General features: G+C 36.8%; 3 protein-coding genes and 1 pseudogene across 3 annotated transcripts; 2 read left to right on the top strand and 2 right to left on the bottom strand.

Moving 5' to 3' along the window:
* Positions 1–2774: 2774 nt before the first annotated feature.
* Positions 2775–3594, bottom strand: LOC119992277 (uncharacterized protein At1g08160-like). Its single transcript, XM_038838980.1, has one exon. It carries the CDS (start codon positions 3498–3500, stop codon positions 2967–2969), a length of 534 nt encoding a protein of 177 aa, XP_038694908.1. The 5' UTR covers positions 3501–3594; the 3' UTR covers positions 2775–2966.
* An 8601-nt stretch (positions 3595–12195) lies between these two features.
* LOC119991013 lies at positions 12196–18816 on the top strand (annotated as a pseudogene).
* A 238-nt stretch (positions 18817–19054) lies between these two features.
* LOC119991014 (pheophorbide a oxygenase, chloroplastic) lies at positions 19055–22976 on the top strand. The gene is made up of 7 exons (XM_038837182.1): positions 19055–19812; positions 20240–20475; positions 20602–20728; positions 21184–21320; positions 21771–21930; positions 22055–22333; positions 22611–22976. Exons 1-7 carry the CDS (start codon positions 19357–19359, stop codon positions 22863–22865), a joined length of 1650 nt encoding a protein of 549 aa, XP_038693110.1. The 5' UTR covers positions 19055–19356; the 3' UTR covers positions 22866–22976.
* Positions 22977–23128: 152 nt separating this feature from the next.
* Positions 23129–23893, bottom strand: LOC119991015 (probable histone H2B.1). Its single transcript, XM_038837183.1, has one exon. The coding sequence runs from the start codon at positions 23825–23827 to the stop codon at positions 23393–23395; it is 435 nt and encodes a 144-aa protein (XP_038693111.1). The 5' UTR covers positions 23828–23893; the 3' UTR covers positions 23129–23392.
* Between the last annotated feature and the right edge of the window lie 556 nt (positions 23894–24449).

Below are 24449 nucleotides of genomic sequence, written 5' to 3'. Positions count from 1 at the left end.
TCCTTTAAATCACTTGATAATATTGATTTGGGATTTAATTGAAATTACAAATACTATGATTTTTAAAACAATATTATATATCAATCACCATTAATTGCAAGATTATATTAATATATACAGTAATGTTCTCTGATATTTATTTCATTTTAATATATGTCTATTTGTTAGTCATTGTAACCATAATTAATGTCTCACAAAAATTAAAGAATAATATATGAGCATCATCTAGAAGATTTAAAGTGGACATATTGTTGGTCAACATGAAAACAAATGACATATAGACCACAAGGAAGAGTCATATATCAGTTGGGTTAGGTTGATTTTGCTAGTCCTCCGGGTCCTTCTATTATATATCCTCCATGAACTTTATACTGCCTACATTAATCCTTAAGTGTGTAAAATCAATTGACCGAGAGATGACTCGATTGACAATCAATTGGGTTAAACATATGTGTGACCAAAATATATTTCTCAATGGTGTTTAAAAAAAAGTGTGTAAAATCAATTGTTTCATTTCGGGGAGTACATGCACATAATATGGATTAAGACCCCTGTAATATAAGTCACTACAGTTTTCCTTTATCATTGTAGGGTTTACACAATTTTTTGAATTTAGTAAACAAACTAGATGTCTGTAATAACCATTGTTGTGACTTCTGTGTAGGTCATTGTCCGACAAAATATCACTTTGGGAGGGGGTCATCCCTCGTCTATGAGTGGATGTACATTAAGGATCTATTAATCATAGTTGGTGGATTTAAGGGCACAAGATCCTACCAAACTTCACATCTCAACGTAATTTGCGGGTAGCCACATGCTGGTCAGGGGATCAATTAATACATCAATCTCTCAGAGGTCATTTTGGTCGGATGATGCATCGTTTGAGCATGTGTCGCATTCTTTTATATTCACCACAACCATGCAAGGACGACGGTAGACCATTCTAAGAGTCACCACCTGGTACGAATTATGGGATCTCATCAGTTTGACAAATCATGTATGAAGGTAGGAGCAGTCAAACGTCAAGAACTGAAGTTTGACAAATATTTGATCTTAGATAGCAACATTTTGTACGAATGAGTTTTCATTTTCTCTAGCCTAATGTTGACTTACTTGGGATTAATATATATGTAATAATAACTACATTTGTCAATACTAAAATTCTATATCGATCTGATATAATTCACCCGAGTGGTTTATAACAAAGCTTCAATCTCTCCCTCTCACAACCAAGACCTAACCAAAGAGCCAACAAAATCTTGAGTCCATATATTGGGTACCCATTGAGAAGTCGGATCGTATATTGGATCAAAGATGACAATATTGAGTTGTGTGAGAGAAAATTCAATCTACAACCAAGGTCTTTTCTGGACTTAAATATCATATACGATGGTTCAGAAAAACAAAGTCGTGCAGACTTATATAGGTCCAAAATAGACAATAATGATTTGTAGTTTTTGTGTTTTTGGATGGATTTTGTGATAACATTTGCTTTTGCTTGTAAAGCTTGCTTCCCCTAAGAAACGTATAAGGTTGTGTCACATTTGTTTAGGATTAATTAGTTGCAACAAATACATCACATATAATACGTAAATTACACCCAAATTGACCTATAAATTTACAGGCAAGAGTCAAATTACTTGCTTTAAAATAGTCGAATTTCTTGGCGTGAACGTTAACCACAGGCCCCAACGAGAATCATATATTTGTATGGACTGTCAGTAATCAAGTGTCATAATTTTTTTTTTCTTGGTCTTTATTCATCAACTACTGTGGCTTTCGCGAGTGAGCCATTAGTTGAACGACAATCACCTTACATGTAAGGGATCACTCACCTATTAGGTCGTGGATTTAAATCCTACCCCCTCCCCGAACTCTTGTTTAAAAAAAAAAAAAAAACTATTGTGGCTTTCAATTCTCAAAAGTCATGTTCACTGGTCTGGACCTCCAGTTTGGCCCATTCCTTCCATCTTTCAAGCCAACATGTTCCCCTTCTCGCGATTTTTAAATGGGCCTAAAGCCTCATATAAAATCGGCCCATTCCTTTTGCAGGCCAGCTTGCTTATGGTTCCGCAATTTTTTAATGGCCTAAAGCCCACATGCTGACATCTGTGTTGGAGCAACAACACCACAAGTCCGACATTGGAAAAACAAGGGTATGAGCGATTTAATATACATGTGGATGGACCAAAACTCTTGAGTTATAACTTTTGAGTTAAGATAGGTCACCATCTACATGTGTCCAAATGTATGTTTTAGCCCCAAATAACGTGGGTTCACATTCGATTCATATTCTCAACATGGTATCGAAGCAACCGAACAAGGTTATGAGGTGTATTTGAGGCCCAAAAAAAAGTCCATAAAAAAAATTTTGAGGCCTCCTATCTTTGAGCACACAAAGGGACGTGTCGATGTGACAAGTATGATGAATTTGAGGATGTAGGGCCTTGTGTGAATGAGAGTGTTGGAGCACATACCACCACCAGTTCCACATCGAAAAAACAAAGTTGTGTGAGACTTTATATACATGTGGATGATCCAAACTCTTGAGCTACAATTTTTGAATAAAGATGGGCCATATTCTCTACAATTTGATGCCGAGACTTTTGGCCCGTCGTTGATTATCATGGAAATTCATTGGACATACAAAAAAAAAATAAAAAATAGGAACTGTTGATGCCTCAACTAAATTTTAGAACCATATATGATATATCTTCACAATACAAAAAATAATAATATGCAAGAACCAATTAACGATACTTTATAGTTTCGCACAAACTCGAGGTTAGACAAAAACCATAGTCCCCAATTAAAACAAACAACAAATTGTCCAATGTGGGACGAAGGATTCATGTATCCGAAATTTCTCATATAGAATGGGGTTCAATTTGGCTGTGTTTTGTTAAAATAAAATAAAACAAACAAAAAATTAGTATATAAATCACACCAAAAAAAGAAGAAGAAAATTAATGATTGGTGTGACAATAAGTCCTCTCGAAAGTGCTAGAGTTAGAGAAGTGCAAGACTGGGGAACATGAGACCTTCAATGTTTGATGTCTCAACTTGAACACTCCAACCTTAAACTTGATCCTTGCCTTAAACTTGACATACAATTCAACCTCTCCCGATGCCTTGTCAAGCCTCATGTCCCGAGCCGCGCCTTGCGACAACGCTATGTCCTGGGCCACAAGGTTTGCTCTTAGTCGAGTCACGTTCTTGTGAGGTTGATGGAAGGGCTCAAGAGTATTGAACGCAATGGTTTGATCGTCATAGGCCAGTAAGACCTCGATTGAGTCATAGTTTATGGAGAGCTTACCGTTTGGGTTATGAGCTCTTATGAGGAAATCAAACGAGCCATTGAGATGGTTGTTGTGCAGGTTGTAGTAGTGGACTGAAGCATCTTCAATTGTGTAATCGAGCTTCTTAGGCTTGATTGCTAGCCAAGTAATGAGTACGGCTAGACCCAGAATGACAACGAGTGCTAGTATAACCCTAGCCATATATATCCACCGGACTACCGACCCGTGTTGCCCTGCTGGTTACACCGTGTCTAGCCGAGGGTTAGCCATTTTTATGGATGGTCCAATCCTTCGGCTTAATTGGGGATGAGGAGAATTTGGTTTGAAGCTCTTGCACATATGAGAATATATTAGCTCTGGTTAATTTAATTTTTGTATTTTTTCTTCCTAGCCTTTTGAATTTTTGAACCAAACACTTTTTCGCTTTAACATTTCTTGCATGAAACTCAAGAAATCTGAATGATTCGGGTCTGTTAGTAGGGTTGGCGTTGTTCTTCTCTTCTGCTTGAATACTGTTAAAAAGCATATATATTTTGCCATATTGTGCATATACAAATATATTAGTAAAACTTAATTACAAATATTTACCATCACAATCACCTTAGCAAAAAATAAATCATAAAAAGTATTCATGTACTAATTCAAGGTTCACAATATCGAGCTTCTTTATCACACATTACAAAGGTTCCTTGCTTTGGCTCTAGGGATTCTAAGAAACTCTTCAATCCAATAACTTAACTTGTTGAGTTTGGACATATCACATCATTTATATCATATTCTAACAATTCTCCGCACTTGTGGGTTGAACAATCCGATGCCCAATACGTGAAAATTCAAAACCTGTTAAGGGTTGACCAAATATATGACCCAACTTCTCATTAATTTGCGTGATATAGTTTTTAACCACATGATTCATCCAACGCTTCACGTGAGAGCATACCTCTTTTCCCATTGTCAAACCCACTTTCATGCTTCTAACTCGTTTTCATCACTGCTACCCATGATAATCTCCATCGAATCTTCATCTGGTTCCTCCTCTTTCCCTTGCGCATAACCCGAATTGACGTCGTCTAGATGGATCTTGCCCAAGTAAATGTGTGGACTCCACTTTTGTTGTGGTTTATTACAACCATTAGATTTCGTGTTCACACCTTTTGTTCACATGTGAGAATTGCTATATATATATATATATATATAAACGACTTCTCACATGCACATCAACTTTACGCACTTACTTTTTAATCATAGATACAACGGGTCCCACAATAATCATCTTCACCCGAGTCATCTTCTTCACCCAGAGTCATCATCTTCACCGATGTCGCGAAATCGTCTTCACCGAAGTCATCGGCAGTGATCACCGAAGGCAGAGCATCATCACTGGACTTCTCTTTGGGCAGAGCATCATCATCTCCTACGCAAATCGACGGGTCCATAAATTACGTCAGTAGATTAGGTCCGTAGGAGAGAATTTTCATGTATATATATATATTCCTCACTCTTTTTTTTAAGCCATAGATATATTGAAAAAATAAGATGGAAACAAAAAAAAAGGAAAAAAAGGGCATCCCAAGAGATGACCTTGCTGGAACAAGATTAGAGACAATACCCCTAAGCCTGAGCAGAGCACAAAATTACATATTCCTTAGTACTTTTCTCTTCTTTTGGAACTGGAATAAATTGTGCATAACAGCTATACTGAAATAGTGAAATGTAAAGGTCCGCTCGCATTAGTACCCCAAAGGCATCAAATTACTTTTTTATATATCGCTACAACTTTAATTGGATTGGATTATACTTCATTGCACGATTTCCCTTTCCTTTGGTTCTTCAACTTAATTAATTAATACTAATTGAAGCAATTAAGGTATTGTAATCAGGACTATTAATTGTTTCTAACTATAGAAGATGATGATGATGCTATTTTCATAATACCGTTAATTCCAATTCAGATAATAATCCCATCTTTTATATTTTTCACATCTGATATCTACAGAGATATCTTAATTCACATGCATCTCAAAGTTTTGGTTGATGACCATGACTCTTGCTTTACAACCAAGTAAACCCATTAATGCATTTTTTGAATCTAAAAATCAATGGCGAGCAACTCAAAAAATAAAACCGTACCAAGTGTTTGGTCCAAAGTGAACAATATTTAACACAAGGATTGAATTTTCTTGTGAAGTACTGAAGTTAATGGGCTATGGTGGACAAATTCAAATATCCAAAATTTATATTGATAAAAAAGATTCATAATTCATAATTCATTGTCATAAAATAAAATCTCTCAGTAACGTATCATATCTAGATCTTTCATTTTCGACAAACGAAGGTCAAATCTTTGATGATTCCATCATACATGATGGAGTTGAGAAAACTTCTAGATAGGTATGAACTGAAATCTTTTTGGCTAAAGAATCTCTTTTTAATTGCTCTGGAGCAATTAGGAGATTCTCTAGAAGAAAATATTACAGAGAAAACAAAGAAGGAGAACACACGTTGAAGAGAACCTTCATTTATCATTTCGTTATCAAGACTGTGTTTTACAAGCTAATAGAGAAGTACTTATAACAACTAAAGCACCGACTTCACTAACAGAGTTTAACCATCGTCAGCAAACTCAGCTGACACCTAAGCACTCAATGGCACATCAACAGATTATCGATTAACAAAGCTTAATGGTAAAACACCAAAACAGGTTCCTATCAGTTATGGGGTGGTGGTCCCGTTTATGGGGTCAAATCAATACGTCCTATGAAGAAATACGCACTTACGCCATTCCATCTTCAAAAAAAAAAAAAAAAAACTGAACATTCTATCAGCATATGCTTTCCAATTTTTCCCTTTTTTTTTTAATTATTAAGAAAAACGGCTGTTGCATAAAGGGAGTGAAAAGGGAAGAGGGCATCAAGCAGAATTCAGATGCTGAGATGCGGAGCAATTGAAGTGGTGGCGCATATCCTTTGGAAGATTCGATGCTGATCAACTCACATGCTTACGCACCACCCAACTCTCCCTCTCTTCTCCTCTCTCCTTTATATACCTCCCCTCTCTTTCTCTCTCGATCAATAACCTCTCCGGTCTCCATGGTATGAACTAATAAGTCTCTTCAAGTCAGCCCATCAAGGCCGACTCTCTCCTTTATATACCTCCCCTCTCTTTCTCTCTCGATCAATAACCTCTCCGGTCTCCATGGTATGAACTAATAAGTCTCTTCAAGTCAGCCCATCAAGGCCGACCCTCTTAGGCCTTGATGGGGGATCGAGAGGATGTATTGGGGTACGTGATTTATGATGAGTTCGATTTGTTTTGGGAAGAATTAATGGGAAGGCATGCAGTACTGGAAGAGGGGCCAGTCTGTGTTCCGCGTACAGGGCAACCTTAATCCTTTGGCATCTCTATATCTATCTACTCATTAATTAATTTGGTGGGTCTCTCTTCCACATCATGTGATGTGATCCTGAGAAGGCTCGGAAGCCAGAATAGTTATACCAGTTGATTTGTCTACTTTTTATTCTCATATATAGGCTCATAGTATTTGTTGAATATGATGTAGCTAGGATATGGAAATAAAGAATTGTATTGATAAAAGTTCGATTGATGGAGCTTATGCCATATTTAATTGTTGCTTTAATACTTAAATTAAAGCCAGCCATGTATGCACTACGTTTATTCAATAAAGAAACTCAACGTTAGAATACAACAAAAATTGATCAAAACTCAACGCATCACCTTTAGGCAATTATTACCCGTGAGAATTGAATTCAGGAGACGCTACACATATATAAGCATGGTCATGACCATGCACAAATCATCATCATCATTTCTGTATGTGCGGTTTTTGGGATATGCCTTTTGTTTTAATGAGACTTTTTCTTTCTTTTCGAATAAATAACTTTCTGTCCAAAAATAAAAATAAAATTTTAACATATGTTTGTTGTTGTTGGGCCCGGACGCCAGGCCTGTAGATGACTATCATGGGAGTGTAATAGCATTAACTGATGTGTTTTTTTTTTTTAAAATACACATTTCATTACGATGATGTCGACCATGTCCCAGAAACCAAACAGAAAGGAAAATCCATATCCCAAAGAACAAGATTAAAAGAAAGATAGCTATTAGTTAGTACAAGAATTCTCCTATTCGGATTTAAAAGGAGAACTTAAAATACGGACCACTTTTTGAGAGGTGGATGAGTGAAATAATAAGTGAGACTCATTACTTTAGATCTCATGTATTCCAAATCAATACTGAAAATATAAGTCCGCATTTTAAGTTCTTATTTTAAGTTTGCATATGATTATTCTTAGTTAGTAAGGAATTTTCCCATGCGGACTTAAAATGTGAACCTAAAATACGGATCACTTTTTGAGAGTTTGAATGAGTGAAATGACAAATATGATCCACTACTTTCGGTTCCACATATTCCAAATCAATTGTGAAAATATAAGTCCACATTTTAGTTCCTTACTTTAAGTCTCCATAAGCGAACTCATCTTTGTTAATATACTCAGTATTGGTGAAGGGAGTATAATAAAAATAAAAATAAAAATACAAGTATAAAAGAAGATAACTATTAGTTAGTATACCTACGATCCGTTTGGTAGAGCGGTTTAATTGATTTTCAATGCTAGCGAAAAAGCTGTGGAAAAAAAGATGAGCTTAAAGTTGTAAAATATGATGTGAGGTGTTTAGTGAACTAAAAGCATACGCTAGTGGAAAAGCTATTAAGTAAAAGTATTATCTTGAATTTAGTAATAAATTTCATAATTTTTTAATCATTTTGTTATTAATTTTAATCTAATAAATATAATTTATTATTAATAAATATTTTAAAATTAAATATGATTTTTATGTGATATGAGATTAAAAATTGTTAAGTGAAAAAATAATATAAATATTTTTTAAGTAAAATTCATAGGGAAATGTTAATAAAAAAATTGTTAAGTAAACTAATAATATAAATTCTTTTAAGTAAAATTAATAAAGAAATTAATATATGTAATAAATGTATAAAGAATTTTTTTTAATGTAATATATTAGTAAAGAAAGTATTATAAAGGGGTCCCACGATTTAAAAAAAAAATCATTTAGGTATAAAAATGGGGCCCGCTTGACAATTGTGTGGGCCCCATGATTTTAAAATATTAAAAAAATATACAGCACGTTCGCTATTAATAAGCTCCTACTCGAAGCTTATTAATACGGATCACTTTTTGAGAGTGTGAAAGAGTGAAATGACAAGTGTAACCTTCTACTTTCGATTCCACATGTTTCAAATTAATTGTGAAAATATAAGTCCACATTTTAATTCCTTACTTTAAGTTCACATTAGAGAATTCATCTTTGTTAATATACTCAATATTGGTTAAGAGAGTATAATAAAAATACAAGTATAAAAGAAGATAGCTATTAGTTAGTATACTTAGGGTCCGTTTGGTAGAGCGGTTGAATTGATTTTCAATACTAACGGAAAAGCTGTGGGAAAAAACTGAGCTTAAAGCTGTAAAATATGTTCTGCATGTTTGGCACAGCATAAGTGGAAGCGGATCCGCTTCTGCCTTCCGCCGTGCCAAACAGCACAGCGGAGCCAGCAGATCCACTGGTTCTTGGCTAGCGGATCCACTGGCGCAAAAGGAGCTTCTTTTGTATTTCCGCTGCGCTGCAGCTTTTTATTTTTTTTTAATTTATATAAAGTAATATTATTTAATGATTTAAATATAAGTATATTTTAATAAAAAGTATAAATTAATTAAAAATGCAATAAATGTAACAAAAATTATTTGATTAATTAAATATTAATTAAAAAATAAAATAAATGTAAGTTTAATTAATTTGATTAATTAAAAAATACTTAAAATTAATTTTAAATATAAATTATATTTGATTAATTAAATTAATACTTAAAATCAATTTTAATAAGAATTATATTTATTAGATTAATTTTAATAAAAAAATAAAAATTAATATTATAATACTTTATTTCAACAGTTTTTCCGCTAGCGTCAGTTTTTAGTTCACCAAACACCTCACATCATATTTCATAGCTTAAAGCTCAGCATATTTTTCATAACATTTCTGCTAGCATTGAAAATCAAGATTTCCGCTCTGCCAAACAGAGCCGTTGTGAGGTGTTTGATAAATTAAAAGCATACGCTAGCGGAAAAGCTATTGAGTAAAAGTATTATCTTGAATTCAGTAATAAATTTCATAATTTTTTAATCATCTCGTTATTAATTTTAATCTAATAAATATAATTTATTATTAATAAATATTTTAAAATTAAAATATGATTTTTTATGTAATATGAGATTAAAAATTGTTAAGTAAAAAAAATATATTTTTTAAGTAAAATTGATAAGGAAATGTTAATAACAAAATCGTTAAGTAAAATAATGATATAAATTCTTTTAAGTAAAATTAATAAAGATATTAATATATGTAATAAATGTATAAAGAAATATTTTTCATGTAATATATTAGTAAAGAAAGTATTATAAATGGGTCCCATGATTTAAAAAAAAAATCATTTAGGTATAAATAATGGGGCCCGCTTGACAGTTGTGTGGGCCCCATGATTTAAAAAAAAAAAAACAACACATCCGCTGTTAATAAGCTCCTACTCGGAGCTTATTTTCCAACAACGAAAACGCCATTGTCGACGCCTTGCCAAATAGGCAGTTTATATTGGTGAATAGCGTACAATAACATAAAGATTACAAATAATTTACAATAGAAGTAAACTACAAAAGCAAATATTAATCTCTCTCACTCTCCATGCTTCCTTATGCTCCAAACTCACGCAACAACTCAATGAGATATCCTTCTTATCAAATGATGTGCATTTTATCCCTTATTCAATATGAGACTTTAATAGTGTGTTTGGATTGAGGGAATTGGGGGGGGAGGGAAGAGAAGGGAAATAGAGTTTCTTTCTAATTCATTTGTTTGGATAGTTTAAAAAAAATTAAGGAGAGAAATTTGAAGAGAATTGGGATAAAAATTACATTAAAGGGAGGGATTTGGAGAGAATTAGGGGGAAGATTTTCTTCCCTTCCCTTCCACCCAAATCCCTCAATCCAAACACACTATAAGTCTCCCATTTGATATGAGATAATACACTTGAGAAGCTAAATTATTAATGTAACAAATTAATTAATTATGTCATAAATATATATAATTTTCTATATTAATTTAAAATCTTCATAAGGTCAAGAGTTACTCCTCTCTCTCATCTTTATAAGGTCAAGGGTTCGAGACGCTTGATTAATCTCGATTTTTCTCGACAAAATCCTACAAACCCACGGCCTATAGAAGCCCGCCACAGTCTGACGACCCAACTGGATATAGGCACAACGGGACTTCGACATAGGCCCACGGCCCTTACAAATATATCACCTCCACTCACCCGCACATCAACAGTTTGAACTTTGAACTCCTAATGCCTAGTAGCCACGTGGCACTAAGTCGTTCCCTCCCGCCATGTTTTATATTTTTCAAACGGTATCCAATCAAAGTTGGCAGAATTACATTCCACTCCACTCCCACTATTTACGGCTGTACTACGACGGCACACAAGGGCAGTAAGGCACAACCGTTTTAGGGCAAATGCAATGGTGAAGTGGTATTGGGCCAACAAAGATGTTGTCTTTTGCTGATGTGGCTGTATTGTAAAATGTGTTTTGCTTATGTGGCTGTATTGGGATAAGTGTTTTGCTGATGTGGATGTATTGATATTTAATGTTTTGATGTAGTTTTGTTGTGGATAATATGGAGGAATGAAATGTTGTTGGGTTGGGTGGAAAGAGAAAGTGTGTGGGAAGAAAAAGTGTATAGAAATGTGTGTTTTGCTGATGTGGCTGTATTAGAATACGTGTTTGACTTGACTTTTTGTGTAATAGAGGTGGGACCGGGCCAACAAAAATGTTGGCCCAGTAAATTGTTTCTTATTGCATTTGCCCTTACACGCGCCATGCTTCACTTGCTCCAAAGACAGCCGCCGTCAACAGTCAGGTGAACTCCACGAGGACCAGACTCGTCGGGTTTTTGAATTATTTATTTCCAATTAGTACGGAAATTAGCTCAACGAATCTTACTTAAAGCAACGACACTATTATTTGGCGGGTGGCGATTGGTTAGCAGCAAACGGGCCGCGAAACTTCTCGCCTTTCAAAATAACTGTATTTTTGCTGTGTGTGGGCGATTTTTATTGGTGAGGAGAAACTGATGTTGGTTCAGTAGGGGTAGTTTGGTCAATCCACAAAACTCATGGTGGTCTTCTAGTTCCTCCTCCTCCATAGAAACCGACCTGCCCTTAATCTGTCTCTATTGCCCACGCCCTCTTAAACCCTAACTTTTCATATTCCGGTGAAATTTCCATCCACCCAGATTTTCACATCAATCCAAATTGAGACTGATGTACAGATTGCATAAGGTACATGCATGTATTGATTTAACTCTGTCTTCTCTGTTCTCACATTCCAATCGCTAAAAATAAAAAATCTAGGGTTTGAACCATTCAGTGCCGGTTTCTATGGCCAACGGTGCGGACCCGGAGGGGTTCGTGGTGCGTTATACTGTTCGGACCGGCTTGAAGAGGGAGTTTGCATTCGCCTTGAAGGCCCAGTCTGAGATATCCGGGTTATTGGGGCGAACTCGGGCTAGGCGGGTTCAGAGCGGGTCACCGGAAGGTGGGTTCTCTCAGAATACCACCGGCATCAACAACAAGCGCTTGAAGACCGATGGCTCTGAAGACAGGGCCACAGAAGTTCTGGACGGGGACGATACTGTTGAAACTGTGAGTGAAGAGGAGGCCAAAAGCGACGTTGTTGATCCTGATAAAACTAATTTGATTGAATCCACAAATAATGACGTGGAGGAAGAGGTTCCTGCCAAGGGATAGAAGCGGATTTGAAAGAGGGTGATAATGCAATGGACTTGGGCGAGAGCGAGAAGGAAAGGGAGAGGATTTCAGACTCGCCAAAGGCATTAGTCAACTCCGATCCACGGGAGGAGGAATGGCGAAATTGTTCATTGCCGAAGTTGGTTGATAACATAAACGATGGAGACTTAGAAAGGAAGAATGACGAGGATTCAAAGGAAGGAGCTTGTTGTTCTGCACGGAAGTTGGTGTTTAGTGATGATGATGGAAAGATGGAGGATGTGCTAGCAAATGGGGATTTGAGGAAAGACGAAGGGGATTCTCAATTTGAAGAAGTGTCTAGTAAGTCGTTACTGAATTCAGTTGGAGATTTTGATGGAAAGGAATATGATATATTGTTGACAGTGGATTTGAAGAAGGGCGAAGTGAATTCTAAACAAAAAGAGGAAGGGGTTCGTGGGCTGTCAATTGACTCGGTAAAAACTGATAGCAAACTAGATACTACTTTGTCGCTTGAGGATCCTTTGAGAAGATTTACACGGTCTGCTTTGAAAGGTAAGGCAGTGAAGCCTTTGGTGACTAAATCCACGGGGAAGTGTGATGTGGGAGAGAAGAAGGGAAACCTAATCTCAGGTGGCATTACTGTTAGTGGACGGTTGAAGAATTCTGTTTTGAAGAAGTTCCCCACCAAGTTAAAGGAACTTCTTGATTCAGGTATATTGGAAGGAGTGAAAGTGATGTATATCAGAGGCCCAAAGGTATGATTTCATGTTCTGAATTCATAATTATGTTAATTTGGTAAGTTTCTGGCCAGAGTTTTGATCTTGATGTGTTAATTGTAGTTAAGAGAACAAGGAGAAACCGGGCTTCAAGGAGAGGTCAGGGGCTCTGGGATATTGTGCTTTTGCAGTAAATGCCGAGGGAATGAAGTAAGTATTGTGTATGAGTTTGAAATGTTAATGTTGATCCTTAAGAGTTTAAACCCTTTCAGGCTTGTTAGTTTGATAAAAAAAATGTATGCACGTTTGCTTATGGTCAATGTAGGTTTGTACACCAACCGTTTTTGAGCTGCATGCTGGCAGCTCAAATAAACGTCCCCCATAATATATATACCTGGAGAATGGGAATACACTTCGGGATGTCATGAATGCATGCAAAGATTCCTCCATGCAGATGTTGGGAGAGTCAGAAATGTTGTTGGTTTGACCATAAAGAAATCGACCTTCTGCTTGAATTGCAGAGGTTGCTTTTGCATCATTTAGACTTGCTATGATGTCTTCTTTATTTCTTTATTTGGTAGTTTATTGAAAATATGAACATTTCCTTGAAGTTTAGGCTCTCTTTCTGAAGCTGGCTCTGGAAAATCTGTGATGCTTTGTGCTTCATGTGCTGGGTTAATTGACTATCATCAAGCTAGCTTGGTGCAAACAGCTGATACTGGTCATGGAGAAGGACACCAAACAGCAAATTCTGGTCATAGGGATGGACCCCAAACTGCTGATACTGTTCGTGGGTGTGGACACCAAACAGCTGATACTGGTCATGGTTTTGGACACCAAAAAACTGATACTGGTCATGGGTATGGATTTTCCTGAGTTTCTAGACAGAGAAGTGCAAGCAATACTTAGTTTATCTTCGTGGTATTATTATTTCTTCATGCATCATAATAATTCATAATTCTTGAATTCGTTAATTTAAAAATTGTGAGTCTATGACACTGTTCATCTTTTGTTTACAAACAAAGTAACAAAACTGTTTCTCCAGTAATATGCGTGCATTTACTTGCGCTACTTTTGTTAGGTACTGTAATAAAAGCTTAGGAATCCATGAAAATATTTTTGTAGTGCTGATGATCTTGCTATACGACTACTGTAAAATGTAACTCATGGTGAGTCTTCTTGCCGTCAAAGAACAAAGTAACCTTTGTGGATTGTATAGATGTGTACGAGGTGTCGTAAAAATTGTTGGCAATAAGTTCTTAGCAAGTCTGTCAACTTATGCACTCTTTTTATTTTATTTTTTTCTGAATGCCATGCTACTTTTATTTATATTTGAAGAACAAAATTTTCTATGGAATTAAATTAGCAATTACATAGATTTCATTATATATACAGAGATATCTGCAATATAGCGATTGGGATCATCTGTTTGTTAGTTGTTACTATATCAAGATGAATTTTATTGCCGTATTTTTTTAAGTTTTCTAGTTTGTAGCTGTCTCTTTTTGTGTCATTTCAGAACTGCAAAGCAAGACCCAGCTCCAAATTCATCCGAGAGGGTGCAAAAGTCCAGCTCGTCACGAAGTAAAAGTCAAGGAAGAGTAACTAGACAGTTAGTACTTTGGAAATCTTTTAAATTTTGAGTTATGCTCTATTGTAATTTCAATGATCACAGCTCTAATTTTCCCCCATCTGTTACCTACATATAAGGGATCTGCGGTTGCATAAGTTGGTTTTTGAAGAAGATGTATTACCAGATGGAACTGAAGTAGCATATTATGCTCGTGGGCATGTTTGTTCAATATCAATTAGCAAGGCGAAGAACCGTGTCTTTTAATTAGTTTTTTTTGTCTTTCCTGACTTGTATTTTACTGGACAGAAATTGCTGGTTGGTTATAAGAAGAGATTTGGAATTATTTGCACATGCTGTGATAGTGAGGTAAATAAGTTTTTACATAGTGCCATTTTATTGCGTAGTTTGTCATGTTTGTAATAGTCGATGTATTTTAATCGGCAGGTCAGTCCCTCAACATTTGAAGCACATGCTGGGTGCGCATCTCGTCGCAAACCGTGAGTATTTGTTTTTCAGGTTTACATTATATTCATGATGTTCCTTTGGTTGTTAGTTGCAATAAAGAACCCTGGCACTCTACAGAAAATATTTTCTTTCTATACCATGAATGATTGTTTGAGACAAGGGTGGGTCGCCTATTCCTAAATCCAGTGGAATTTAGGCGGTTGTAATTACTGCTTTTTTACATTAAGCCATATGCACCATAGTACTTGATTTATAGAAAAATATATGTTCTGAATATATGAAACAATTCCAAAATTTCTAATTCTTTTTGTTCTTGGATTTTTTTTGCAGTTATTTGCACATTTATACTTCTAATGGTGTATCTCTCCATGAATTATCAATCTCTCTATCAAAAGATCAGAGGTTCTCTACAAATGATAATGACTACCTTTGCCATTACTGCTATAATGGGGGGAATTTGTTGTGTTGCGATGGATGTCCAAGGGCATTTCACCCAGGTAAACTTCCCGCTTTTTTTTTTTTGAATAGTTTCTTTTTCATTGGGACTCTTCCTGAGACAGTGTGGGTTTTATTGTAAGATACTCTATCTTCAACTCAGTCATTGGAGCACCACAATTGTTTATTTATGGAGTTGGAGTGAAAGTAGTACAGCAAGGGTTATGTTTTGTAATTGACATTCAAAAACGGTTCTCAAATTGCAAAGCTAGGAAGTGTCTCTTCAGAAACCTGATGGCATAAAAACATATGGGTGCACAGACTTGAAAAATTCCTTTGTATTTATCTTTTGTAAGTTGTTGTCTTCATAGAGGGGGTAGCCACTAGCCAGATAGCAAGAACTTAGAAAGAAACTTGCCATTTGTGGAAAGATTGAAATGGCTTCTTTGGATTTTCATACCCTCTCTTAGTCGTGTCTTTGACATTCAGTTTCTTATTTTTTATTTTTCATTATTGATCTTTAATGATGATGGCGATGATCGTATTTTTCGTTGCACGCTTATCCTGAGACTTGCATAGCTGTAGGTTTATCTTGGGATTGTTACTGGTCTATAAATGGTAGGCGTTGCTTGGTTGCATGAAATTGTTTGGACATTTTCATAACAACTGTGTCATGCATTTTTTGGAGATTTCTACTACTGTAGTTTTGGATGGTTCTTTTTCTTTTGCTTATATATGAAATTATGGTCATATAAAATGGGTTTTTGTTTTACCACTTCCAAATGTTTCCAGTAGTATTTGTCTCTTTATTAATTGGGATTAATTTTCTTGTCTAAAATTATCTTATGAAGGTTCAAATGATTTTTTCTAGGCTTTTGTTTCCTCTTGTTCTTTGTATCTGTTTATGACTTTATGTAGGTTTTAGTGGTGTCCTCAAATAAAGTTTCTTTTGCATTAAAAAATAAATAAAAGAAAAGAAAATGAATTGTATTACTAAAAGATTCCTTGTATATTTTTCTTTCTTTCGTTCATTTTAGATTTTGGCTCACCCAATCAATGTCAACCTATTGTGAATCTTCTCATGAGTTTCTTATCTAATTTACTCTCTGGGCCAACTGCAGAGTGTCTTTTTCTGCCAGACATTCCTTGTGGCACCTGGTACTGCAAATTCTGTGATAATATGTTCCAGAAGGAAAAATTTGTGGAACATAATGCTAATGCCATGGCAGCTGGACGAGTTGCAGGAGTTGACCCTATTGAACAGATAACCAATCGATGTATTCGAATAGTCAAAACTCCTGAGGCTCAAATTGGTGGATGTGTTTTGTGCAGGTTTGTATTTAATGATTTTGCAAACAGTCAATTTTATAGCCATTTCTTATGTTATTCTGTTAGTCTACTTATATTTTTGCCACCCATTTGATTATGTTTATTTTTGCCATGAACCATAAGTTTATATTCTTTGCATCATTTGATCTTTACAGAAGTCACGACTTCTCCAAAATAAAATTTGGTCCCCGCACTGTTATTCTTTGTGATCAGGTCATTTTGCTAAGACTCAAATATCATATCCTGGTTATCGGTTTTTTAATTCTTGGTTTTTCTTATGTTTATAATTGATTTTTGTACTAAATATGTGATTTTTTCAGTGTGAAAAGGAATTTCATGTTGGCTGTTTGAAGGATCACAACATGGATGACCTTAAGGTGCTGTTTGAATATATCTTAATAGTACACTCCTTTCCTCATTCTCCCCTCCTTGGACTACCTTGTAGTATGGCCTCCACACAACCTTGTGGACCCAAGACTTTATTTTAGTTTAAGGAGGGATTGTGCTGCTAGGCTTATTGGCCATTGACATTATCATGTACTTTTCTTGCTTCAAAGTTTTACTTGGTATTGTTTCGTTGATGTCACTTGGACAACAGGAGTTGCCAGAAGGAAATTGGTTTTGCTGTGCAAACTGCAACAGAAATCATTCTGCTTTGCAGAAGTTGGTTGTTCATGGGGAAGAAAAGATTCCAGAATCATCTTCAAATGCTATAAAGAAGAAACATGAAGAAAACGGGACGGGGAGCGTGAAGGACCTTGATATAAGATGGAGGGTTCTTAGTGGAAAGATGTCCGCTTCTGCTGAGACTAGAGTGTTACTTAACGAGGCTATTGATATCTTTCATGTGAGTCATTTTTATTTCATTGCGTTGATCCTATTTTTGAAGTTGAGGATCTTAATGACCAATACTCCTATATACTTTTTCGTGCCTTTTTGGATAAATCTGTGTTTTTCAAAGTGGTAGAACTCATAAAGATGCTCTTATGAATGAATGATGCTGTCATTTGCTGTAGTTAAATGTTTTTAATTGATTTCCCATGGACTCTTCTGCTGCAGGAACGGTTTGACCCCATTATTGATCCTTCAATTAAGTCTGGTAACAGTACACGGGACCTAATCCCAGCAATGACTTATGCGTAGGCTTTACTGTTTCCTTAATTATGTATGCAATTTTTGGTGTCATATTTAAAGTTTCTGCTGCATCAAGTTTTATCCTGAATGATGCGCTAATTCAATTCTGCAGAAGAAACTTCAAGGGCCAGGAACTTGGTGGGATGTATTGTGCTGTATTAATAGTCAAGTAAGATTTTTAACTGAATTTGCTGTATTTTCTTGTCGAACTTGTCATTTACACTGGGCGCTGTTGTTATGCAGCCGTGTTGTTGTTTCTGCTGGAATCATTAGGATTTTGGGGCAGGAACTGGCAGAAATACCTTTAGTTGCCACAAGGTCCAGTAGCCAACGACAGGTGATTATCAGCTGCCATTATGCTAATGGATCCCTCTATTCTTTCCTTTGGTTTTAAGTGTTCTCTCCATTTTCTTTCCAGTCCAATAAGTTTCAGTGGAATGTGATGTCTAATATGAACCAAGTAATTATTGGCTGCAGGGTTACTTCGGGTTATTATTCACTTGCATTGAGAAGCTTGTTGGCTTTCTCACTGTGAAGAACCTCGTGCTTCCAGCTGCAGAAGAAGCTGAATCTATCTGGTTAAATAAGTTTGGTTTCAGCAAGCTAAGCCCGGATGAGGTGAATGTGCTTTCTCATATGTTAGCTCCAGCCTCCAGCAGTACACAAATTGAGCTGGGACTAATTTATGCAATTATTGTGCATTGCAGCTTGTCGAGTATAGAAGATCTTACCAGATGATGATATTTCAAGGGACATCTATGCTGAGGAAAGCAGTCCCAAAGTGCCGAATTATTGATAAATCGATGAATGCTTGAAATGTAGAGGACATCTTTTTGTGTACAGGAAACATGCCGCCCGAGAGGTGATTTTTTTTTTCAGCCTGTTATAATTTTACCTCTTGTTTTGGTGAACTTCAAAGAGCAAAGCAGGAGGTTTCTGATGTGGATAGTAGAAAATTTTGAGACATTTTTGATGAGGGTGACCAAATTAAAACAAACCAAGTGTTGTATTAACTTAACCCGGACTTTTGCCGCACAATTTGGGCTCGTTGACACTTTGACTGATTGGGCATAAGACGTGGCCTATTTATATCCACTCGATGACTATTATGTTCTGGGAAACGTGTCCGATGCCTAGCGTGAGGAAGAGCACGTGCCTTCTTCTTGACACGTGCCGATAACTGGTACCACCAAACGTCAAATGACGATCAAAATTTGTGGCTGCAAAACCCTCCATCGTCAATCGGTGGAGACGCATTCTCGCCGGCCATGGTATGTGAACGAAATGACGATTAGCTCCTTACGTCTAGTACGTGTCTCAGTCTGATTAGTGTTAGCAGGTTCCATCATTCACATTTCATGACTTTCGCTTTCTTGTATGGAAACAGAGATATTCCAGAACTCTATGCCAAACTTCTACGCAAACACCTCTCCATCTTTATTTCTTCTCCATTGAAGAAATCACGAGAATTGGATAAATTCCGCTAAAGTTAGGCAACCGTCAATAATCGAGCGAAAAATGGCAATCCTTCTCTCTACTGCTGCTGCTACTATAGCCAATTCTGTAACGGCAATTTCAATTGGTAGCAGGATCAACGATAGAAGCCTTTGTTTCTCGCACCCAAAAACTCTCAACAGCCAAAGCCGACACAAAAGAATAAAGGGTGTCTCTCCTCTACGAGTGGCAGCACCCCCGTCAGTATCTACGTCAGATCAAGAACAAAAGGACCCAATTCAAGGACAAGTACAAGAGCACAGTAGTATTGTTGATGATGAGTTTGGTGAAGAGAGTAGTGACTCAAAGTTTTTGTGGAGGGATCACTGGTACCCGGTTTCCTTGGTGGAGGATCTGGACCCTCAATTGCCCACGCCGTTTCAGCTTCTTGGTCGAGATATTGTAATTTGGTTTGATAAGGCCAACTCCCAATGGGTTGCCTTTGATGACAAATGCCCGCACAGGCTCGCGCCTTTATCTGTGAGTTCCCTTAATCTTCTGTTTGTTGGATGTTCTGATTTGTGCTCGTTAAATCGATCTCTTAAGTCTTAACGCCGTAAGTGGGTTGATATGGAAGTTTCGAATCTGCATGTTGTATTTGTTGTTCGATTTTGTTCAATTAAGAAGTAAGCTATGTAAGGTGTCTGAGTTGTCAATGAGCATAAATGGTTAATAATTAATGACTCTACATCTTCGATATTATCAATCAACTGATGTAAATTAGTACTATTTTAAAGTTTATGCATGAATTAGCTTGGCTTGAACGGTTTGTTTTGAATAATATGGAACCTATGATTAAAAAAAATAGGGTTCCTGGGTTGTGGTGTTCTAAGCTCTGTGGCTTCCTTCCACATGGTTTTCTAGCTTTTTGAAGTCAATGTTATGATCAGATTATTTGATTTCATAGGAGGGACGGATTGATGAAAATGGGCACTTGCAATGTTCATACCACGGATGGTCTTTTGATGGGTGTGGATCTTGTACTCGGATTCCTCAGGCATTTCCAGAAGGGCCTGAAGCACGAGCAGTTCAGTCTCCTAGAGCCTGTGCTACTAGATTTCCAACAATGGTGTCTCAAGGTCTTCTCTTTGTTTGGCCAGATGAGAATGGCTGGGAGAAAGCCAATGCCACTAAGCCCCCTATGTAATTTACTTTTTATGCTTATATTTTTTTCCTATTGATTCATTTGTTGAAATTTTTTATATGGTTCTCATATATGGTGAATAGTCAGTGTCTCAGTGATCTATTATTGTTATCCTAATTTATTAGGTTGCCTGATGACTTTGGAAATCCCGAATTCTCAACAGTGACAATTCAGCGAGATCTGTTTTATGGCTATGATACACTCATGGAGAATGTATCTGACCCTTCTCATATTGATTTTGCTCATCACAAGGTGCTCCTTTAGAACCTAAATATCTTAAATTTCTTTTGAGGATGATTGGCTGCTGTCTTTAGAACCTTGTGTTATTGTGACTTTTGCAACCGTGTAATAGTCAATGAACCGTTTGGTGGTTTTGGCAGGTGAAATGTCTTTCTAGCCATAACTTGCTATTTAACAGTTTTTACCTGCATTAAAGTATAACGTTAAATTACCTTCCCTAGCCAAGTAAAATTATTATTATGACTGTCGGGCCGTCAGCACATAAAAGTAAGATAATGGTACACAGTTTCTGGTGTATAAGAACTTTATAAAACTATACTCTTTTTCATGACAATATGTGGCTAAACAAGGAACAACAATGAAAGGTATATATTGTAGTTTCATGTATGCATTGATATTTCGATATCATTTGTGCTTGCAGCGATCATTTAGTTCTGTTTATCTTAACTGGAGTCATATTTGCCCAGGTAACTGGAAGGAGAGAGAGAGCTAAGCCTTTGCCATTTAAGTTGTCATCTAGTGGTCCTTGGGGATTTGCTGGAGCAAATGAAGGGAACCCAAAAATCAGTGCCAAATTTGTTGCACCTTGTTATTACATAAATAAGTAAGTTTATCAGAGGCTTAAGATTTGTATGAAGGGTGTGTAGATTAGTTTTATTTTTGTAGGTTCGGTACTGGGGCTGATGTCAAGAGGATGCTGTCCTGTATGTGAATGGTTGAACAATTTCAAGCAGTTTCGTAGTTTGTTATAAAAATTTCAGGACTGCTGGTGAATTGTCTCGTGAACATTAATTAGTGTTTGCCAGTTACAGGAGTTACTACATAATTTCACCTTGACGACTTGTCACCACAGTATATGTCGTGCAAGAGGCCATTAAATGTTACAATTTGATGATTTGGGGAAGCTGACAATGTAGAGTTACCCTGTCTTTTGTATTCAAATTTCTGTGAAAGTCCTTTGCAGTTTTATTTCTTTATATATGATAGAGAATTTATGTTATTCTTTCATCCTTGTTGCTTTTAAAAGTATTAAATACATATTCTTATTTTTCAGAGTTGAGATAGACACAAAACTTCCTCTAGTTGGAGATCAGAAATGGGTAATATGGATTTGTTCCTTTAATGTACCAATGGCCCCAGGGAAGACTCGTTCTATTGTCTGTAGTGCTCGGAATTTCTTCCAATTCACAATGCCTGGGCCTTCCTGGTGGCAGGTAAGAACCTATACACTTCTGAGGTAGAGATTGCTGGGGTAGATACTGCTGGGTTTGGCTTGAATATTAGTGCAATCTTTCATATTTATCCTTATTTCGTAATAAACTGTACTTGGCTTTTCAGGTGGTTCCTAGATGGCATGAGCATTGGACTTCAAATAAAGTTTATGATGGGGATATGATTGTCCTCCAAGGTCAAGAGAAAACCTTTCTTTCCAGTGCAAGGGATGGCTCCACTGATGTCAATAAGGAGTACACTAAACTAACGTTCACGCCCACACAGGCAGATCGCTTTGTCTTGGCTTTTAGGAATTGGCTTAGGCGACATGGCAACAGCCAACCTGAGTGGTTTGGCTTTAGCAACCTATCACCTTTGCCATCAACAGTCTTATCAAAACGCCAGGTGTGAAAAACTCTTGCTTTGTTTTTGAAAATTCCCCTACACCACGCAAATTCTTTATTTTCTTTTCTTCCTGAAGATAGAATAATGAGATGAACTTGCATTTGGACGGAAACAGACAAACCTAAAAGACAAGCAGGTAGTAAGATTGGCAACATCCTTAAAAGAATGAGATCCTCAAACTTATTTGAAGGGTTTAGTTTAAACTCACTGATTGTAGTCTTTAGTGCAGATGACAACTTAAGCTGGTTCAGTAATTCTAGTTTTTGTTATCTTCCAGATGTTGGATAGATTTGAGCAGCATACACTCAATTGTTCATCTTGTAGAGGAGCTTATACAGCATTCCAGACCGGGCAAAAGCTCCTAATTGGCACAACTATACTTTTCTGTGCTACATGTGGGATCCCTTCAGATATGCAACTGCGGATTGTTCTAGCTGTAATGGCTCTAGCAAGTGCTGGTTTGGCTTATGCTCTGCATGAACTCCAGAAGAATTTTGCTTTTGTTGATTATGTACATGCTGAAATAGAATGAATAGAAAGAGAAGTGGATATCATCTTGGACTTTATTGATACTTGATTAGGTGAGATATTATTGTACAGTTTTCACAAAGTTAATTGCCAAGTCAATTTCCATGAGGTATAATCTACCAGAAAAAAGACCCAATTTGAAACCTGTTCAAATCAATAAACCCCCCTGTTCATATGACCAAACTCAGTGTTACAAATGTTGGGATGTGCATAAGAATCAACCTTGAATCATGATTGCCAACATCAAAGCTAAGCAATATACCGAGAAACCCAGAATCTTAGAGATCCAGATTAGACTGGTAAACATTACATTCTGGAACACAAATTATGACATTATAGCAATAAACAAAACCAGAGTAGACGGCTGGAACTATATTTCCATTCAATACCTACAAAGTCCAATAAATTTGTTCAAAACAAGAAATTGGCATAACTGAATATTTTCATAACCTAGAAAGAGAAAAGACGAGAGAGGCCAGGCTCTAAAACCAGTAGCCAACTACCCAAGTTAAACGAAAAACACAAAAGCAATTAAGTGCTAGTGAATTTGGTTACAGCCTTGGTGCCCTCAGAAACAGCGTGCTTTGCGAGTTCACCAGGAAGTACGAGCCTAACAGCAGTCTGAATCTCCCTGGAAGTGATGGTGGGCTTCTTGTTGTACCTAGCCAGACGAGAGGATTCCTGGGCGAGCTTCTCAAAGATGTCATTGATGAAGCTGTTCATGATTCCCATGGCTTTGCTCGAAATCCCGATGTCCGGATGCACCTGCTTCAGCACCTTGAAGATGTAGATCTTGTAAGTCTCTACGCTCTTCTTCGACTTCTTCCTCTTCTTCTCGCCAGCTGCCTCCTTCGGTAGCTTCTTCTCCGCTCTGGGCTTTTTCTCAGAGGGGACCTTCTCCGCCGCCTTCTTTTCCTCAGCCGGTTTCTTCTCCGCTGGCTTCTTCTCTGCAGCCTTTGGTGCCATTACGATCTGATCGAGAGTATTTTCACAAAATTCTCGTAACGATAATTAGAGGGGGAATTTGAATTTGGGGATATTGCGCTGGGGGTTAGGATTATATAGGAAGAAAGATGAAGTTTGATTGGTTGGTTAAAGAAATTTGCGGATCGATGATGTGGGCGATATTCGGATGTTCGATACTTTGGCAGCACAGAACGGACGGTCCGGATGTTCGATCCCTTAAAACTATGATTTGGGCATTACGAGGCTCGGATCGATGACATGGAGATGAGGTTTGGTAAGAAGAAAGAATGGACGGTGAGGATTAGTTGGTGAATGACCGGGATCTTGAAGAATTTTGTGCCTCTTTTGGTCAAGTGGTTTGGGTTAAGTGCGGCTGGCGAAAACTTGAATTTTGGGTTATTCCCGCTAAATCGAATTATCAAATTCAACCAATCTCTAATTAGTGTATTTTGGTTAATTAATTAAATTCACTAATTTGGTTCCTTTAATCTATATTACATAATTGAGGTGTCTTATTGGACACGTCCACTAAACCCAAATTTGGATGAGTTAGACACACGCAAATCTTGGAGCGAGTTCTAGCAATTATACATCATTTGGAAATAGATATGTCAGATTAGAA

The sequence above is a fragment of the Tripterygium wilfordii genome, chromosome 22, assembly GCF_013401445.1.
Source record: "Tripterygium wilfordii isolate XIE 37 chromosome 22, ASM1340144v1, whole genome shotgun sequence".
Classification (NCBI taxonomy): Eukaryota; Viridiplantae; Streptophyta; class Magnoliopsida; order Celastrales; family Celastraceae; genus Tripterygium; species Tripterygium wilfordii.
This window is presented reverse-complemented; position numbering and strand designations above follow the sequence as displayed.

What these genes read in the sequence shown, in the direction of transcription:
- LOC119991014 (XM_038837182.1), top strand. Translation starts at nt 19,357, where the DNA reads ATGGCAATCCTTCTCTCTACTGCTGCTGCTACTATAGCCAATTCTGTA. An exon ending in ACAGGCTCGCGCCTTTATCT is followed by an intron (nt 19,813 to 20,239) that starts GTGAGTTCCCTT and finishes TTGATTTCATAG; the next exon opens with GAGGGACGGATTGATGAAAA. An exon ending in TTGATTTTGCTCATCACAAG is followed by an intron (nt 20,729 to 21,183) that starts GTGCTCCTTTAG and finishes ATATTTGCCCAG; the next exon opens with GTAACTGGAAGGAGAGAGAG.
- LOC119991015 (XM_038837183.1), bottom strand. Translation starts at nt 23,827, where the DNA reads ATGGCACCAAAGGCTGCAGAGAAGAAGCCAGCGGAGAAGAAACCGGCT.
- LOC119992277 (XM_038838980.1), bottom strand. Translation starts at nt 3,500, where the DNA reads ATGGCTAGGGTTATACTAGCACTCGTTGTCATTCTGGGTCTAGCCGTA.